The sequence below is a fragment of the Canis aureus genome, chromosome 8 (genome assembly GCF_053574225.1).
Source record: "Canis aureus isolate CA01 chromosome 8, VMU_Caureus_v.1.0, whole genome shotgun sequence".
Classification (NCBI taxonomy): Eukaryota; Metazoa; Chordata; class Mammalia; order Carnivora; family Canidae; genus Canis; species Canis aureus.
In genome coordinates this window covers 71,917,297-71,937,987 of record NC_135618.1, presented here as the reverse complement: position 1 = coordinate 71,937,987, position 20,691 = coordinate 71,917,297, and the positions used below count along the sequence as shown (strand labels likewise).

The following is a 20,691-nucleotide window of genomic DNA, read 5'->3' as shown; positions in this document are numbered from 1 at the left end:
GCCTATGAAAGCCTGGGCTTTAGTATAACCACATTTCAGAAAGATAAAAGAGTCAAAGTCTGAGTGTCTCAGGAAACAGCCCTATGAGTAAAATTCAGGGGATGTGCGCTGCCACTGGTTTAGTTCCTAGAATTCCCAGAAGGTATAGAAAATGCCAAATCTCCCGCCCCGGGTCACCTTGATCCGCCAATTCAAATTTCCTCCAAATACCACGCGGGAGGCGGCAGCAACCGAAACTCTAAACTGCCTCCGGTCCCTACCAGCAGGCGGGGGTTTCTTCCCTCCTTGGCTCGGCCGAGAAACTCATATTTTATTCATGAAAATCTGAGGCCCTGGGAGGCCTCGGCCTAAACAGGATGTAAATATTTGCGGGCGGTGGGGGAGAGGTGGTTTTTGAGCTGGGGCTGTCCTAAGCAGGGGACCTCCGGACGCCGCTTACTCGGGCCCGCCCACCTCCATCCCCTCTTTAGGGTGGGTGTGGGGGGCATGTGCAGGCTGTACCCCTGACTGGGGCCCGGGTTTGGGACTCCAGTGCCCTCCAAGGGAGTCCCCTAACCTTCTGATCACCCCCCCCCCGCCCCGCCCCATTCTCTTAATCCACAGGGTTCCTCCATCCGCCTTGCTGAGACTTAGCACTGGCTTCCTGGCGCTTGCGAGGCGCGTGGCCAGCTCCCCAGCCTCACCTGCCCTTCCTGCACCTGGACACCCTTTGTCTCGGCTGCGCGGAGTTCCCGCCATCCCCAGGCTGTACAGGTATTGCCCCGCGCTTGCTTCCACCGCTTGTTTGTCTGGACTTAACTTACCTCTTTGAGCTTTGACTTGTCTCCAAGACCCCCCTCCCCGAGTTTGCACGGACTACGCCCTCTTCTGGAACCCGGGCCGCCCCGCCTCTCGGGCTCCCCCGGGAGAATAACTCCTGCTCGGTTCTCAGGGCCTGGCCTGAGCATCACTTCCTGGAAGGAACTGTCCCTAATGCTTCTCCACCAGCTCTGAGCTCAGAGTCGCTCTCCTCCACCCGTGGCATCTGCCGTGCTGAGCGGAAGCCCTTCCTCATCTGTATCCCATACTGGGGACAGGGCCCTGACTTCGGTCCTGTTCACTAAATAAATATTTGTTGAATAAATGAACAGGTGGATGGATGGACAGACCCATAAAGACATGGTCCAATTACCGCCTGTGTCTGTGGCCATCTCTGACTTGCCGCTATCCCCAGCTGGCGCATCTGCACCTTGGATGGCGAAGCTTCTCTTTGGGGGCCTTTCACACCGCACCAGCTTGTCTCTAGCGTGTGTTCCCCCCACCCCACCCCACAGCCTGTGTACAGTGTCCCTGCACTGAGGGCACTTCCTGGGGCATAACAAGCTGCAATCTTGGTAGAATCTTGCAGGGTATCGAGGATTTCCGAAGTTATACCCTGCACCCCACAACCTCTGGCAAGATGCAAACATTCTTTCTGTGAGATGCACCTTCTTGGAATTGGGGCCCTTGGGGCTTCCCGAAGAATGTGGTATGCGCTCAAGCGCACAGGAGTGGGTGGGCATGCTCAGGCTATGCTTCACTTCGTGACTCCTTCAGGTAATGAGACCAGTGCTTGGCTATTTCTGGGATTAGGGAAAACAAAATACACCCCCAAACTGGAGTACCAGCAGGTCAGACTGGACCCAAGAGAAGCACCCCTTTGGCAGTGGAGGTGGTATTGAAATGGTGGGTGTGACCTCACACTGAGAATAATGTCCCGGGGAGATTGGTGCAGAAAGAAACGTCAAGCAGCCTAGGTGAGGTTTTAAAAATGCAGTTAGTCAACCCCAAATTGATCTGTGTAGACATGTGTTTTTTCTCAATTATAAGACTTCTTAGCTTAAAGTGGGCTCACTATCTAGCTGTCTGAATGTTCCAACACACAGAGAACCCAACAGGAAGTGAAAGAAAGAAAAGAAAAAAAAGAAAGGAAGGAAGGAAAGAAAGGAAAAGAAAAGAAAAGAAAAAGAAAAGAGAAGGTCCCACAGGAGCAGCCTAAAGGGCCTGTCCTGGCACTCACGTTTCTTCTGGGAGAATCTCCACACCCCCACTCCCACTGTGGTCCCTGCCTTTCTGGGTTCATTGAACTCTTGGAGCAGAAGTTCATTCCTGCTGTGTGCCCAGGCCCCCAGACCTACCCCATCAGAACCTCTACGGTGGCCTCCTGGCCTCGGCATTTGTGTCAAACCATCTCGGTGATTCTATGCAGCTACACTTGAGAAGCCTTGACCGGAGCTTCCCGAGACCGCATCTGTGTCCTGCTCCCAGCTAGTATGTCACTGTACCACACCTGATGTAGCAAGACTTTTACATAGAATTATTGTTTACTTCAGGGGCACCTGGCGTGTGGAGCGTGTGACTCTTGATCTCAGCGTTGTGAGTTCGGGCCCTATGGTGGGTGTAGAGATCACTTAAAATCTGAGGGGCACCTGGGTGGCTCAGTTAAGCACCTGATTCTTTTTTTTTTTTTTTAAGCATCTGATTCTTGACTTTGGCTTGAGTCATGATCTCAGGGTCCTAAGATCAAGCCCTGTGCTGGACTCTGTGCTGGGTGTGGAGCCTGCTTAAGATTCTCTCTCTCTTTCTCCCTCTGCCTCTCTCTGCTTGCACTAAATAAATAAACAAATAAATAAATAAATAATCTGGAAAAAACCAACAACATTGAATTATTACTTTTTTTCCTGTAACTCTTTTTTGCATGGAGACTTTTTCTAGTTGGCATACGTGAAGGACCTTTATTTTTTTCATTTTTATTTTTTTAAAGATTTTATTTATTCATGAGAGACAGAGAGAGAGAGGCAGAGGGAGAAGCAGGCTCCATGCACCGGGAGCCTGACATGGGACTCGATCCCGGGTCTCTAGGATCACACCCTGAGCTGCAGGCGGCGCTAAACCGCTGCACCACCAGGGCTGCCCAGGACCTTTATTTTTTAATGACTATGTAGTATGAATATAGCACAATTTACCTCCCCCTTCCACCTACAGATGGATTTCTCTATCATTTCCTGCTCTCCCCTGTTCTAAATTACCACAGTGAATATCGTCATACATATATCTGTGCATGTGTAAGCATTTCTGTAAGACGAGTTTCCAGAAGGAAATTCTGGGTCCTACAATATACACTTCTTTGTTTTAAGATTTATTTATTTGAGAGAAAGAGAGAGAGAGTGATCATGACTCAGGGGCAGGAAGGTAGAGGGAGAAGCAGACTCCTAGCTGCAGGGAGCCCCATGCAGGACTCCTGAGACCATGACCTTAGCCAAAGGCAGATGCTCAATTGACTGGGACCCCCAGGCTCCCAAGAACCTACACCTTCTAAAGCACTGCTAGAGGGGCACCTGGGGAGCTCAGTTGGTTGAGCGTCTCCCTTAAAAAAAAAAAAAAAAAGATTTTATTTATTCAAGAGACAGAGAGAGAGGCAGAGACACAGGCAGAGGGAGAAGCAGGATCCATGCAGGGAGCCCGATGTGGGGCTTGATCCCAGGACCCTGGGATCACACCCTGAGCCAAAGGCAGACGCTCAACCACTGAGCCACCCAGGTGCCCTGAGCACCTGACTCTTGATTTTGGGTCAGATCATGGTCTCGTAGTCATGACGTCAGCCCTGCTTTGGGCTCTGAGTTCAGGTTGGAGTCTGCAGGAGATTCTTTCTCCCTCACCCTCTGACCCTTCCCCCCACTCATGCTCTCTACCTCTTTCTCAAATAAATAAGATCTTTAAAATAACTTCAAGGGATCCCTGGGTGGCGCAGCGGTTTAGCGCCTGCCTTTGGCCCAGGGCGCGATCCTGGAGACCCGGGATCGAATCCCACGTCGGGCTCCCGGTGCATGGACCTGCTTCTCCCTCTGCCTGTGTCTCTGCCTCTCTCTATCTCTCTCTGTGACTATCATAAATAAATAAAAATTAAAAAGAATTAAAAAAAATAAAATAAAATAACTTCAAAAGAAAGTAAAAATTAAAGTGGCAATGATATATATATACATGTATGTTATATGTTACACTATGTATGTTACATGTAACATGCATATGTGCATATACATTTGCACACCACATTAACAACCAAACAGAAATACTCCTGGGAAGCCTGGCTGGGTCAGTTGGTGGAGCGTGCAACTCTTGATCTTGGGGTTGTGAGTTCGAGCCCCACATTGGGTGTAGAGATTATTTAAAAATGATAAAAAATCTTAAAAAAAAAAAAAGAGGGACACCTGGGTAGCTCAGTGGTTAGGCGTCTGCCTTTGCCTCAGATGGTGATCTCAGGGTCCCGGGATTGAGTCCCGCATCGGGCTCCCCGCCGGAAGCCTGCTTCTCCTCTGCCTGTCTCTGCCTCTCTGTTTCTCTTGAATAAATTTTAAAAATCTTTAAAAAAAAAAAGAGGGATGCCTGGATGGCTCAGCAGTTGGGTGTCTGCTTTGGCTCAGGTCCTGGTCCTGGGATCCAGGATAGAGTCCCACATCCGGCTCCTCATGGGCAGCCTGCTTCAAATCAGCACTCCTATCCTGCATCAGCCAGTGATGGAGGAGGGATAACTGGACAGAACTGGAATGAGTGTGGTGCACTGGTCCCCCATCCCTCAGCAGATTGAGAAGCAGCCACAGGAAGGCCAGGGCAGACACACTGAGTACAGGAAGAAGGGACAGCTTGGACGAATAAATAAATGGAACAAAATTAGAAGTAAGGAATCCAAACCTCCTCGTGGCCCAGGTTCTACAGTGTGGGGCAAATAGTTCCACCGCATGCTGCCTGTAGCCACGGGGTAGTGCCCACATCGCAGCACACAAATCCCACACCCACTGTACTGATCACCCTAAAGCACTGGGAAAAATTCTGTACCTTTTTTTTTCCCCTAAGAAGGCAAGGAAGTGTGTGAAGCAGTTTTCAGTTTCTCAACTGTTAAAATTTAACAAAATAGTTAAAATGAAAAACTTTGCATACAGAGGGCACTTAACCGGAACGTGTACTTACGTAGAACAGCTTGTCTCCTGAGAGGGTTATTAAACCACTGCTCTTCAGAATTTGCTTAAAGCAGGGCAGGCTCTCCTTGAAATCACCAGCCTTACCCACCCTAAAATGCCCTCTTGTGAGGAACAGTAAAGGTCTTTTAAAAGATGCATCTCAGGGTCATGTGTAGGTATCTCCCCTTGCCCCTCAAAGCCCAGGGTATCAGATCAGTGCTTTGCTGCTGAGGGGTGTAAACATTTAAAAATCAAGAGTTCTCTCTCGACACGTTTGCTCAGGTGTGTCGGATTTAAGCTTGAGCAAGCTTCCTTTGAATACTTAGTTCACAGGGCATCTCCCTGTGGGGCCTGGGCCACTCTGCTGAAGTGCTCTCCAGGTGTCACTTGTAGTGTGTGGGACACCTGTACACCTGCCACGATGCTTGGACCATGACGCTCCTGTTAAACTAGCTTGGCATCACCTGCTGTGGTCAGAACAGAGTTCCCAGAACAGTGCTCATAAGGGGCTCGTCCTGTGGGGGCTTGCCTTGCGAGAGTCACATCGCAGCTCCACAGTGAGGACTGTCATTGTCAAATGGGCAGCCTTCTCTGAGATGCCTGTGAAAAGAGCCCAGCCAGAGATTACCCTGTGACCTCGTTAACCAGAATGACAGGGCAAGTCACACGCACAGAGATACACACCAGACCTGGGGAGAGACTCCAGGAGAGGTAGAGACAGGCATCTGGGGTACCAGATGCCTCAGTTTCCACTTCTGTAATGGGGATGACAACCTCACAGAGGGAGTCAGTGTAAAGCCCTTTACCCAGGCCAATTGCTAGTTACGTTAGTAAACCTTAGTGGGGCCTGAAGGCTGTCACCAGCCCCACACTCACTGCGGGGACTACAGAGACAGTCGGCAGAGAGGCAGCTGTCCAAGGTGGAAGGAGCAGGCCCACGGTGGGGAGTGGGACCGTTGAGTGCACCACAGGGCACATTTGTGTGCCAGCCTCACAGAATCTCAGTGGCCCGGAGTTTTCCCTTCTGTAATAATAATAGTACTTGATAATGGAGCAGCACTTTCTTCTCTATTCTTCTTTTATTTATTTTTAAAGATTTTTATTTATTTATGAGAGACAGAGAGAGAGAGAGGCAGAGGGAGAAGCAGACTCCATGCAGGGAGCCCGACGTGGGACTCGATCCTGGGACCCCAGGATTACTCCCTGGGCCGAAGGCAGGAGCTGAACTGCTGAGCCACCCAGGGATTCCCCTCTATTCTTCTTTTAAATATTTTTTATTTGAGGGAGAGAAAAAGAGTGCGAGGTGGGGGACAGAGGGAGAGGGACAAGCAGACTCCCCGCTGAGCAGGGAGACCAACAAAGAGGCCTCAACCCCAAGATCCTGGGATCACGACCTAAGCCAAATGCAGACGCTTAACCCCCTGAGTACCCAGGTACCCCCGGAGTAGCACGTTAAAATATTACCTCCTGGTACTGCTGGTACAGTAGTATACTACTGTACACTAGTATAGCCGATTGGGAAACAAGTGACAATTCATTTTTTAAAAAGATTTTATTTATTTATTCATGTTAGACACACACAGAGAGAGGCAGAGACACAGAGAGAGGGAGAAGCTGGCTCCATGCAGGGAGCCCGATGTGAGACTCCATCCTGACCCCAGGATCACGCCCTGGGGCCAAAGGCAGATGCTCAACCGCTGAGCCACCCAGGCGTCCCAACAAGTGACAATTCATACAGATGTGGGTTTGCCAGTGAGCCCTGAGACAACTTTTGTGCATTTAAAAATTTAGAAAGTTACAGATTTTCTTTTGACTTATAAAGTTACAAATTTGAGAAACCTTATTCATGCTTTCAAGTTCACTTTACAAATCTTACTTTTCTTGAAGTGCCTGGGTGGCTTAGTCGGTGAAGCATCTGACTCTTGATCTCAGATCAGGTCTTGATCTCAGGGTCATGAGTTCAAGCCCTGCATTGGGCTCCATGCTGGGTGTGAAGCCTGCTTAAAACAAATAACATGGGCAGCCTGGGTGGCTCAGCGGCTTAGTGCCGCCTTCAGCCCGGGGCGTGATCCTGGAGTCCCGGGATGGAGTCCCATGTGGGCTCCCTGCATGGAGCCTGCTTCTCCCTCTGCCTGTGTCTCTGCCTCTCTCTGTGTGTGTCTCTCATGAATAAATAAATATTTTAAAAAAAAACAACAATCCTTATTTTTCTTTTCATAACTCTAGTGAATTTTGACATTTATTGACTTATACCATTATTATTGGCATTATTATTTTAAGTAATCTCTATTCCTAATGTGGGGCTCAAACTTAGAAACCGGAGATCAAGAGTTGCATGCTCTTCCAATTGAGCGAGCCAGGCACCTTTTGATGATTGATATTTTTAAAGGCTTTTTTAGATATAGCATAATTAAAATCTCTCAAACATTTTTTTTTCTAAGATTTTATTTATTTATTCATGAGAGACAGAGAGAAAGAGGCAGAGACACAGGCAGAGGGAGAAGCAGGCTCCCTGCAGGGAGCTTGATGTGGGACTCGATCCCGGGACTTCAGGATTGCGCCCTGGGCCAAAGGCGGCTAAACCACTGGGCCACCCAGGGATCCCCCTTGGATTCTGTTTATATAAAATGTCCAGAATAGGCAAATCCATAGAGTCGGAAAGCAGATTACTGGAGAGGCTGGAGGAAGGGGCAGATGATGACCGTTGATGGGTCTAGGGTTGCTTTTTGAAGCGATGAGGTACTTTGGAATTTGTGTGGATGACTGCTCAATTTTGTGAATATATTTTAAAACTACTGAAATAGTTTTAGAAACTATTTTAGAAATAGTAGAATAGAAACTATTCTATTAGAATACTCTACTATTTAGTAGAAACCTAAACTAAACTAAAACTCTACTATTAGAATAGAATAGAAACTACTGAAGCCTGCTTCCCCCTCTACCTATGTCTCTGCCACTCTCTCTCTCTCTCTCTCTCTCTCCTGTTTCTCATGAATAAATAAAATCTTTATTTACCCTCTCTCAAACATTTTAAACTACATTTATAAATTTAATTGTTCAATTTCCTTTAAGTTTCTTAGTTTTTTGACAAACCTAAGTTCTTAAATATATCCCATAAATCTATTAAACAGAATATGTTGAATCTCAAGTTCCCTTAAATATTGTAATACAAAAAAATAATATTGTAATACTATTTATAATTTAATAAGATTTTAACCTAAAATCACAAGTTTAATTTTTTTTAAAGGTCTTATTTATTCATGAGAGACACAGAGAGAGGCAGAGACACAGGCAGAGGGAGAAGCAGGCTCCACGCAGGGAGCCTGATGTGAGACCCAACCCCGGGACTCCGGGATCACGCCCTGAGCTGATGGCAGGCGCGCAACCGCTGAGCCACCCTGGTGCTCTCCCACAAGTTTAATTTAATTCAGTTTTACATTTTATTTTTTAAAAATATTTTATTTATTTATTTGAGAGAGAGAGCAGAAGCAGGGGGAAGGGCAGAGGGAGGAGGAGAAGTAGACTCTCACTGAGTGGGGAGCCCCATGTGGGGCTTGATCCCAGGACCCTGGGATCATGACTTGAGCCAAAGGCAAACATTTAACTGACTGAGCCACCCAGGCGCCCCTACATTTTATTTCATTTTATTTAAAAAAAAATTTATTTACTGGGATCCCTGGGTGGCGCAGCGGGTTAGCGCCTGCCTTTGGCCCAGGGCGCGATGCTGGAGACCTGGGATCGAATCCCGCGTCGGGCTCCCTACATGGAGCCTGCTTCTCCCTCTGCCTGTCTCTCTGCCTGTCTCTCTCTCTCTCTCTGTGACTATCATGAATAAATAAATGAAATCTTTAAAAAAAAATTTATTTACTTATTCAAGAGGGAGAGAGAGAGAGTGGGGGAGTGCAGAGGGATAGGAACAAGCAGAACTATTGGATGAGCATGGAGCCCAACGCAGGGCTCCATTCCACAACCCTGAGATCTCAACCTGAGCCAAAACCAAAAGTCCGACGTTTAATCAACTGAGCCACTCAGGCGCCCTTCAATTTTACATTTTAGGTTAGAATTATAAAGTTCCCTTGGTAGACACTAGTATGCCAACTTCTCTTTAGCATTTCAAATCCTTAAAATACTAAATATATAACGATCATACATGAATGCTACAGAAAAATACTAATGCAAAATTTTTACTTAGGTCACCATGTTTGTATTTCTGAAACTCCCTGGGATTATTCATTTATTAAAAAAAATATTTACCAGACAGCCCAGTGGCTCAGCAGTTTAGCGCCGCCTTCAGCCCAGGACGTGATCCCGGAGACCTGGGATCGAGTCCCACGTCGGGCTCCCTGCATGGAGCCTGCTTCCCCCTCTGCCTGTGTCTCTGCCTCTCTCCTCTCTCTCTCCTCTCTGTTTCTCATGAATAATAAAATCCTTAAAATATATATATATTTACCAATGACACCTGAAGCTAATGTAACATTGTGTATCAACTACTACACTAAAAAAAAAAAAAAAAAAGAAAAAAGATAGGAAAAAAATTTTAAATATTTTACTTATTTTTATTTTTATTCATGGGAGACACAGAGAGAGAGGCAGAGACAAACGCAGAGGGAGAAGCAGGCTCCATGCATGGAGCCCAACACGGGACTCGATCCCAGGTCTCCAGGATCAGGCCCTGGGCTCAAGGCAGCGCTAAACCACTGAGCCACCTGGGCTGCCCCAGAAAGATATTCTAATGATCCTTATTAAATTGAAGATGCTCTTGCTTAGGACCTAGCAATTCTATTTCTATCTATGCTAGAGAAATTATCTAATAAGCACAATGGAGGGGCACCTGGGTGACTCAGTCAGTTAAGTGTCTGACTCTTGATTTCTGCTCAGGTCATGATCGTTGTGAGATCAAGACCTGTGCCAGGCACCGAGCCTGCTTAAAATTCTTTCTCTCCCTCTCCTTCTACCCCTCCCCCTCCAGGGCTCAGACCACCCAGTGTAGATCCAGGCTCCCCGCTACTTGCCAAGAGACCTTAGGAACAAAGCTTGACCCCTCTGTGCCTTGGGTTCCTCTTCTGTAAAGTGGAGGTAGAAGAGAGAAGACAAAAGAATGGGGTGGAGAACTTTAGCAGTATCCTAATGTTTTATTTCCATTTTAAAAAAAGAGGAACATTTTAACATCTGTCTTGGTGGATAAGTATATGAATGTTGATACTATTTTCAGTACATTTATTTCATATGTTTTATAGTTTTAAATTTAGAGGTTAAAAGATCACAAAACAGGGCAACCTGGGTGGCTCAGCGGTTTAGCGCCGCCTTTGGCCCAGGGCCTGATCCTGGAGATCCAGGATCGAGTCCCATGTTGGGATCCTTGCATGGAGCCTGCTTCTCCCTCTGCCTGTGTCTCTGCCTCTCTCTCTCTCTCTCTCCCTGTGTTTCTCATGAATAAATAAAATCTTAAAAAAAAAAAAAGAAAGAAAAAGATCACAAGACAGGGGCCCCTGGGTGACTCAACTGGCTAAGTGTCTGCCATAGGCTAAGGTCACGATCCCAGGATCCTGGGATTGAGCTCCAAGTCAGGCTCCCTGCTCAGTGGAGTCTGTTTCTCCTCCTCCCTCTGCCCCTACCCCCGGTCATGCTCTCTCTCTCTCTCTCAATCTCAAATAAATTTTAAAAAATATGATTTTATTATTTTTTGAAGATTTTATTTATTTATTCATGAGAGACACACAGAGGCAGAGACACAGGCAGAGGGAGAAGCAGGCTCCCTGTGGGGAGCCTGATGCAGGACTTGATCTCAGGACCCTGAGCTGAAGGCAGCTGTTCAACCATTGAGCCACCCAAGTGCCCCTAAATAAAACATTTTTTTTTAAAAAAGATCACAAAACCAAACAAACACATCGTACTCTTTAAGTTTTTAGTTTTAATTACAATGTTGTTAACATACAGTGTTACATTAGTGTCACAAGTACAATATTGTGATTCAACAATTCTGTACATTACTCAGTGCTCATCATGAAAAGCGACATATAGTTTTCTCTACAAGCACCCTTGCCTCCTTCCATGCCACTTACCACATTGCAACCAGAGACTTAAAACATAAACTGGGCCTTATTGGGGCACCTGGGTGGCTTGGTCGGTTGATTGTCCAATTCTTGGTTTTGGCTTAGGTCATGATCTCAGGGCCCTGGGATTGAGCCCTGCATTGGGCTCTGGGCTCAATGAAGAGTCTGCTTGAGATTCTCTCCCTTGTCTGCCCCTCCCCCTCCTAGTACTCTGTCTCTACAATAAACATTTTTTTTTAAATAAAGATTCTATTTATTTATTCGTGAGAGACACAGAGAGTGGCAGAGACATAGGCAGAGGGAGAAGCAAATTCCCACAGGGAGCCCAATGCCGGATGCAATCCCAGGATCACGACCTGAGCCGAAGGCAGACACTTAACCACTGAGCCACCGAAGTGCCCCTACAGTAAATAAATCTTAAACAAAACAAAAACTGGGCCTTGTTTCTTTTACCTAACATTTCTCTCGTCTTGCACAATCTGGCTCCTGTAGGCCTCTTCTCTCTCCAACACTGATTCGTACTTACCCTGGATCCTCCAGCCATTGTGTGGTCATTGTGTCTGTCAGGTCTTGTTAGGCCATGGGGATATGGCGGTGACCAGGATGGAGAGAGCTCCTGTTCTTAAACAGCTGCCATTTTAGGGAGGAAACAAATACTAAACAAAGCAATAAATCCAGATAATTGTGAGTACAATACAGAAATAAACAGGGTCTCAGGAGAGCAAAGCCAACAGGCACTCAGCTCTCAGATTCAGAGTTCAGATCTCAGGTCAAATGCCCCCTTCCCAGCAAAGCCCTTCTGGACTCCTCATGTGGGGTGGTACCCTATCACTGCAATCAGGTCCTTATTCTAACATTTAACCAGAATTATAAGTAAATAAACATCTGCTTGGCTGCTTGGTGTGTTTCCCTCCCTACAAAGTCAGCTCTTTGAGGGTGGAAGCTTGCCCTCTCCATGCAAGTGGCTGTAGGCACTCAGTCAATATTCGTGAAAGACAGAAACCAGGAATGAGGCTAAATGATTTCTACCAGTTTCCAAATTCCATGAATATAATCAGAGCAACTCCTGAGGACAAATGTTACCCAAACAACAAATCCTTACACTGTAGGTATGTTTAGGATATATACCTTTTCACTACATGATGAGCCTTTTAATACTGAAAATGCTAATAAGAATGTTAGAAAAATTCTAAGGATGATGGAACACTGCAGCATCTGAGAGTTAACAATTATTTCAGTGGCAGCATCACCACTTAAAAAACAAACAAACCAGCTACAATTCATCAAGAAACCCACTGGAAAACAAAATGTGATTTTTTAAAAAAATTCAGGATAAGCAAGGCAAATGGCATCAAGTAGGCTCGATATTCTGGGGCAGTGAAGGGTACCAGTGGATGGAAAGCAGGTGTATAGGGTAGTCCTGGTCTTGAGATGCCACCCGATTTTCAACTCTACGACCTGTGTCATCATTGGGGAATTGGGCTACACTCTAGTGATCAAAGTCATGGTGTCATTTTAACCAAGATTTGTTGCCTGTCCCATCTAACAATTTATGAGAATGCTCTGGCTTTCAGTAAAGGAGTTGTTCTTTCTTTTTTTTTTTTTACAGAGGGAGAGAGAGAATGAACAGCGGGAGGAGTAGAGGGAGAGAGAGAATCCCAAGCAGACTCCACACCGAACACAGAGCCTGATGCAGGGCTTGATGTCACGACCCTCAGATCATGACCTGAGGTGAAATCAAGACTCATAGGCTTACCCAGCTGAGCCACCCAGGCACCCCAAGAATTTTGTTTTCTGTCTTTTTTTCTCCTTTCCATGCCCTTCGTCTTTTGTATAACTAACTGCCCTGGTGAGGTTAAGAGTCTGGGAGCTTAGCCTAGGTGCAGATTCAATTTCCTGGGATTTTGCAGATTTGTTAGGAGAGAAGAGGAGGAATTCACTTGGGCTTGCCCTTGATCTTTCCTTTGGTTTGTTGCTTGACCTGTGGTTTCCCCAACATGCCCTGCCCCCCCCTCCCCCCCCCAGTGTGGCTGCTGTATGGCCTACAGGAATAGCTGGAGTTTTTAAGCTCTGAGCTCTGTTTGGGATCAAGTCCAACAAGTCACAGAAGGCTCAATATAAAGAAGCCCTGTTATACAGTTCTGCCCCAAAGGTCACCTCCTTCTCTGATTCTCCTGGCATCCTAAGTGTATCAGCAAATGCAGAGTCCTGTGGGTGCCAACAGGCCTCCTGTAGAGTGGGATTTTTGGAAAAGAACCATGAGAGAGTTAAGAATTATATATGGTTTTCTGTATTTATTGAAAATGATTTATTTGTAAGCTGTGTATATGGTGGAAGGGGTGTGTGTGTGTGTGCAATAGCTGACAGTAAGGAAAATATTAATTTCATCACGTGGAAAACACCCCAGGGAAAACCATGAAAAAGACATTTCAAGAAGAGTTTCTATTTCAAGAAAATTTGTATCTTCTCTGGAGAAATAAAGGATCTTTGAACAGCGATTTCTGAAACAGGCAGGATGGTTCAAAGGAGAATGGAAGAAGGAGAGCCAACTTCAAGCTTCCCCTGCCCCCAAATCATATAAAAGGGAAAAAGAAAAACACTAAGTTCTGAACCTGGAAACTTTAGTAATTACCACCAAAGAGAACAAACTGCTTCAGGATTTGAGTCATTTGTGGTTCCTGCCCAACTGGCAAGAAGTTAAACAGAATGAGAAATCATGTGTTCCCATCCATCTCACAGAACACAATTGTAAGTTGTGCCCACTGCTTCTAACTCGCTAGCCTGGGTGCAGAACCGGAATGAGCAGTTAGCGGACAGAAACTCGGCATTTACTATGTGCAAAGGAAGGAACCAGGCATTAGGCTGCAGGCACTTTTCTTCTCATGGAGCTGACCACTCAGGTTAGAAAGAGGGAGCAGAGAATTCACATGTGAAAAGTGAATATAACAGCAATATTGTGTTCTCCAATAAATGTCTGTAATTGGGGAAAGAAAACTGAAAGGTAAGGATAAAAATTGGACAAAATCACGTGATCTAGATTTTGGAGCCCATGATGATTTGAATGACATCAATCACCTAGAAGACAAGGTCTTCTACCAAAACGTATAGAGATTTTAACTGGTGATGGCAGGAAAACAGCCAATGGAGTTCTGTTCGCCTTCTGGTGAAAGTAAACCAGTTCCTCACAGCTGACCCAAACTGTTGTGAAAACATGGATCCTCACTGTTCATTAAAGACCTTCAAATCGAACAATTACCGAGCACCAGTCCTTGTAGTAAGCAAATAGGGATAGAGATAAATGGGTCCCAATTCTTCTCTTCGATTTGGCCATGAAAGCCAGTTTTTTGGTTTAAACAATTCCTTTTTTGTTTTTATAAGTATTTTTTTAAATTTACTTATTCAGAGAGAGAAAGAGACTGAGAGGCAGAGACACAGGCAGAGGGAGAAGCGGCTCCATGCAGGGAGCCCGACGCGGGACCTGATCCTGGGTCTCCAGGATCAGACCCCGGGGTGCAGGCGGCGCCAAACCGCTGTGCCACCAGGGGTGCCCGAAAGCCGGTTTTTTTTTTTTTTTTTTTTTTTTTTTTTTTTTTTTTATTTATGATAGGCACACAGTGAGAGAGAGAGAGAGAGGCAGAGACACAGGCAGAGGGAGAAGCAGGCTCCATGCACCGGGAGCCCGACGTGGGATTCGATCCCGGGTCTCCAGGATCATGCCCTGGGCCAAAGGCAGGCGCTAAACCGCTGCGCCACCCAGGGATCCCGAAAGCCAGTTTTTAACCCGAAATTATGGTGAAATATGGTAAATGCAACACAATAGAATTTTTAAAAATTTTATTTATTTATTCATGAGAGAGAGGCAGGGACACAGGTAGAGAGAGAGAAGCTGGCTCCATGCAGGGAGCCTGATGTGGGACTGGATCCCAGGACTCCAGGATCACGCCCTGGGCATGAAAGGCAGGCGCTCAACCGCTGAGCCACCCCCATCAATACAACAGAATTTTACACGAGGGGCACCTGGGTGTAAAATTGGCTCAGGTCGTGATCCTGGGGTCCTGGGCTCAAGTCCCACATCAGGCTCCCTGCATGGAGCCAGCTTCTCCCTCTGCCTGTGTCTCTCTGTCTGTCTCTGTGTCTCTCATGAATAAAGAAAATCTTTAAAACATTTTTTTTTTCCTAATCCAAACAATACAATATTATACCAATTGCTTTGGCAGCATGGTGGGGAATGAATCCTGGCTGGACCACCTACAGCCTAAATGACATGGGACAAATGATCCAATCATTCTCCAGCCTGCTTCTGTGGATAATTAGGAGTATCCGCCTTGGGTCTGGTGCACAGCGAGTGCGTAGTAAACGACAGTCATTGTTCATTATCTTTATTATTCATCATTTTTAAAAAGGATTTTTATTTATTTATTATGATAGTCACACAGTGAGAGAGAGAGAGAGAGAGAGAGGCAGAGACACAGGCAGAGGGAGAAGCAGGCTCCATGCACCGGGAGCCCGACGCGGGGCTCCATCCCGGGTCTCCAGGGTCGCGCCCTGGGCCAAAGGCAGGCGCCAAACCGCTGCGCCACCCAGGGATCCCTATTATTCACGATTATTAGGACATTTGGGCTTTGCGATTGAAGATTACTTCAATAGGGCGAAACCCCGGCGCAAACAATGCTCAAAGCATTCGGGCATATGGAGCACCCATGTTTCCGGAATGAAACGCGGTCACATCCCAGAGGGGACAGCGAGTCCCACCTCGCAGCACCGTGAGAACGCCCCGACCTCAAACGCCAAGCGCCAGGGCGCGGGAGCCCACCGCACGGGAACCGCCGCTTCCACCCGGACACCCGAGCGATCGGGACCGCAGGGCACGGCCCACACGTCAGTCGGGGTCCCCGTCCGAGTCCGCGTGGGCCCGCCGGGGCGCAGCCGGATGCCCCTACGCCCCCCGCCCCGCCCCGCTCCCCGGCTGCCCGGGCGCCGCCGCCGCCGCCGCTCCAGACCCACAGCGCCGACCGGGCCTCCCACACAAATCGCACAGAGACGCAAACCGCCGAACGTCCCCTCCTGGAGCGACCTGCCTTCTCGGCGTCGATGCGATCCGGCCTAACCTTCCGTTCATTAGCCGTCTGGACGCCGGGGCTCCCGTAGCCACCCGCACCCCCCAACCCCGGGCCGCGGCCGGGCGCTCTGCGCAGGCGCGAGAGGCGCTGGCCTCGGCTTCCGCGGCGGCCCGGCGGCCCTCGGGGGCTGGGGCGGGGCCTACGTGATGGCGTCATGGGGCGGGGCCTCCGGCGCGGGAAGAATGGAGGTGCAGGAGAGCGGCGGTGGCGCGGGGGAGCGCGGGCCCCAGGACCCTCCGCCCGCCTCCAGCAAGGCCCCGGGCAGCGCCGGCCACTACGAACTGCCGTGGTGAGGGCCCCGCCCTAAGTGATGGGTGCTCTGGGCGTGTGGTGGGCGCGTTGGCGGGCCGTGTCCTGCGGGAACTCAGGGGCGGGAGGCCGCGGGGTGGCACCGAGTAGCTGCGGATTTGGAGAAGGCCCCGCCTGGGCTGCGCGGTGGGCGGTCTGAACTCTGGAAGCGGGTTCTAATTGTGCTAATTGCGGTCGTCGCCGCCCCCTCAGCGCCTGGCGGGAAGCGTCGCGTGCGGGGTCGGTCGGAACTCGGGGTGGTGTGCTGCAGGCGCGTCCTGGGCACCGAGAGCAGCAGGTGACCTGGACAGCCACCTGCCACGGGCGCAGGTGTGGTGTGGGCCATCCCCTTCGGGCCCACTCCTCCATCCTCCTTGAGTGCCCATCCCTCCAACCCACCCCTCTCCTGACCAGATACCTAAATGGAGAGCAGTACACCTTCCTGGCCCATCCATCCACGGCTGCACTGTCCAGTCCCCCAGCCACTGGCCCCTTGAGGCCGTTGAGAGCAATGGAAATGAGGCTGGTCCGAATGGGGATGGGCTGATGGTGTACAAAATACACCCGATTTCCAGAACTTAGTATAAAAAAAAAATCTCATTCGTAATTATTACATTGATTACATGTTGAAAATGATAATCTTTTGAATATATTAGGGTCAGTAAATTGTTAATAAAATTAACTTTCACCCATTTTTACTTAAATAAAAACAGTTTTTAAAATTTATTTCAGAGAGGGAGAGAGAGAGAGAGAGAGCGCGTGCACGCACAGCGAGGCAGGGGGTGAGAAGCAGACTCCCCACTGATCCCAGAGCCTGGATGCAAAGCTCTATCCCAGGACCAGAAGATCATGACCTGAGCCAAAGGCATAGGCCTAACCAACTGAGCCACCCAACTGCCCCTCATTTTACTTCTTTTGTTTTTTTAAAGATTTCATTTATTCATGAGAGACACAGAGAGAGGCAGAGACACAGGCAGAGGGAGAAGCAGGCACCACGCAGGGAGCCTGACATGGGACTCGATTCTGGGTCCCCAGGATCAGGCCTGGGCTGAAGGCGGCGCTAAACCGTTGAACCCCCCGGGCTGCCCTCATTTTAGTTTTTAATGTGGCCACAGAAAGTGTAAAATTACACATGTGGCTTGAGTTATATTTTTTTTACGCACAACACTACTTTACATGCTTAGGATACTTCATTATACAAAACACTCTGCTGGGGCATCTGGGTGGCTCAGTGGTTGAGCATCTGCCTTCCGCTCAGGTCATGATCCTGGGGTCCTGGGATCGAGTCCCGCATCAGGCTCCCTACATGGAGCCTGCTTCTCCCTCTGCCTGTGTCTCTGTCTCTCTCTGTGTGTCTCTCACAAATAAATAAATAAAATCTTTAAAAAACAAAACACTGCTGCCATGAGCTTCCATTTCATGGGGAAAGAATAAAGAATAAACCCAATAGATATGCAGTATATTTGATGATGATAGGTGGCATAAAGTAAAATGACTGTGGTGGTCAGTGACGGCCTTTAATGAGATAATTTCAGCAAAGACCTGAACTCAGGAGTGAGCCATGTGGTGATGTGGAGAAGGCTTTCAGGCAGGAGGAGCCCCTGTGAAGGCCCTGAAGGAGGAGCATGTTTGCCATGTTCATAGTCCAGTTCAAATTTCAGCGCCTGACATTCCCAAGTGTTGGCTCTCTCCCTCTTCTGAGCTTCCACAGCCCTTGGTTTATATAACCGGTTTAGCACTATAGCACTATATTTGCTAAGCTCTATGTGCTTGTTGATAGGAAAAGCCTTTATTCATTCATTCATTCATTCATTCATTCATTCATTTCATTGTTTATTTTAAAGATAAACATTTATTTATTTATTTACTTATTTGACAGAACACAAGCAGGGGGAGTGGCAGGCAAGAGAGGGAGAAGTAGGCTCCCCGCTGAGCGGAGAGCCTGACATGGGGGTTGATCCCAGGAATCATGACCTGAGCCTAAGGCAGACACTTTACCAACCTGAGCAACCCAGGCACCCAGGAAAAGCCTTTAGAGCAAGAACGATGTCTTGCTTGTTTCTCTACCTTCCTCTTTTCTGCCCTTAAGGTCTCAAATTCCTTATATGGTGCTCAGCACCTGGAAAGGACTGAATATAAACAAGAAATGAGTAGGAACAAGCATGCTCCATCTGCTGGTCTTGGAGGAGAGCTCTTTATTTACTGTAGTATGTGACAAACAAGCTTCTTTGCACTTAGCTGCTTCTGGAGCAGAACCAATACCTGCAGGGACTGCAAGCTGAGGGTAAATCAGAGAGTACAGTCAAGGGCAGAGGAAGTGTTGATGGTCAAATCATTGCAAATCTATGCCACTTCTGTTCTCAGAGCTAGAGAAAGTCATAACATAGCTTGCTTTATTTGAAAAGAGAGAAGTGTTGAGGTGCCTGGGTGGCGCAGTCGGTTCAGCATCTGACTCTTGATTTCTGCTCAGGTCCTGATCTCAGGGTCATGAGATCCAGCCCTTCTTGGGCTCTGGGCTCCAGGGAGTCTGCATGGAATTCTCTCCCTTTGCCCCTCCCCCAGCTCATGTGCACGTATGCCCGTTTGTGTGCATGTGTTTTCAAATAAATAAATCTTTAAAAAGAAAGAAATATTGATCTGAGAAAGCCACTAGCCTGTCCACATAGCCTCATAGGATCACAGGATAGGCTTATGATTTCTGTCTAGCCAGCCCTGCTGTGCACCTGGCACAAGTGTGCAGGAACTGGCAGGTAAGGGATGAGAAGGGGGCTGGGTTGCACCATGTCTGTCAGATTGGATGATATCAGTGCCACATGTACTGAGCTTCTGTTGTGACGGGCAGACCGGGCTGCTGCAGTGTCCCATTGCTCCAGATGGCCCACTCTGGCCCTTCTCCAGCAACAACAGGTGTGTCTCTGCTGTGGCGGGTTTGAACCCTGTGGTGTACAATCCTTAGGCACTTTTCAATGGGCACTTGGGTACCTTTTTAAATGTAAAACCTACAACATTTACTGTATTTAAATTGAATGTATACAGTCTTCTGACAAAGATCTCAGGATTGCCCTTTAATGCTTGTTCTTGGGCAGAGTAAAAATAGTCATGTCAACATCTTTATGCATTTTCTTAAAAACAGGGTTGAAAAATACAGGCCAGTAAAGTTGAATGAAATTGTCGGGAATGAAGACACAGTGAGCAGGCTGGAGGTGAGTGATTTTTTTTTTAAGAGATGATCTTACGTCACATCATGGTTTTGAAAAGCTTGAGGCATTTGGAGGAAGGCTGCCAAGATAGTGGGGTGGGGTGAACCATGAATCCAGATTGAGGGATTGAGAGATAGTCTGTTTGGAGAAGACTGGAAACCATGGTGTCTAACTTCACATGTTTCAAGCACTAGGTTATTGGGGTGGGGTTCTCTGACCTATGGTTCTAGAGCCGGGATGGCAAACCTTTTCTGTAAAGGCCAACTGGAAGATATCTGAGACTTTGTAAACTGTATAATGCCTTTGTCCAATAATCTTAATTTTTTAAACAATCCTTTAAAAACATAAAAATTGGGCCGCCTGGGTGGCTCAGTCAGTTAAGCATCTGCTTTCAGCTCTGGTCACTCACGATCTTGGTCCTGGGATTGCGCCCAGCATCTGGCTCCTTGCTCAATGGGGGAATCTGCTTCTCCCTCTCCCTCTGCCCTTCTCCCTTCGCTGCTTGTGTTCTCTCTCAAATAAATAAGTAAAATCTTAAAACAAAACAAAACAAAAATCATTCCTAGCTAGGAGGCTTATAAAAACAGGTCCGGGGCACTTGGGTGGCACAGTCAGTTCAACGTTGGACTCTTAGTTTCGGCTCAGGTCATGATCTCTGGGTCATGGGAATTTTGCTTGGGATTTTCTCTCTCTCTCTCTCTCCCTTTGTCCACCCTGCTCGTGCTCTTTCTCTTTCTCTCTCAAGTAAATAAATCTTTTTTTTTTAATAATAAATTTATTTTTTATTGGTGTTCAATTTGCCAACATACAGAATAACACCCAGTGCTCATCCCGTCAAGTGCCCCCCTCAGTGCCCATCACCCATTCACCCCCACCCCCCGCCCTCCTCCCCTTCCACCACCCCTAGTTCGTTTGCCAGAGTTAGGAGTCTTTATGTTCTGTCTCCCTTTCTGATATTTCCCACACATTTCTTCTCCCTTCCCTTATATTCCCTTTCACTATTATCAAGTAAATAAATCTTAAAGAAACAACCAGACCTCAGCTGGATTACCTCTCA

At 47.6% G+C, this 20,691-nt stretch overlaps 1 protein-coding gene across 5 annotated transcripts in view; it reads left to right on the top strand.

The window, feature by feature from the left end:
- The first annotated feature begins 208 nt into the window (after positions 1–208).
- RFC2 (replication factor C subunit 2) overlaps positions 209–20,691 on the top strand; it is a 37,743-nt gene continuing 17,260 nt past the window's right edge. For 3 of the 5 annotated variants that reach the window (XM_077908247.1, XM_077908249.1, XM_077908244.1), the window contains exons 1-3: positions 209–358; positions 604–753; positions 19,568–19,637. In XM_077908247.1, the coding sequence (XP_077764373.1) occupies positions 357–358; positions 604–753; positions 19,568–19,637 (222 nt within the window). In that variant the 5' untranslated portion in view covers positions 209–356. Of the gene's footprint in view, positions 359–603; positions 754–16,277; positions 16,436–19,567; positions 19,638–20,691 lie in introns of those variants that run through there. The other 2 variants (XM_077908248.1, XM_077908245.1) reach the window with 2 other exon arrangements.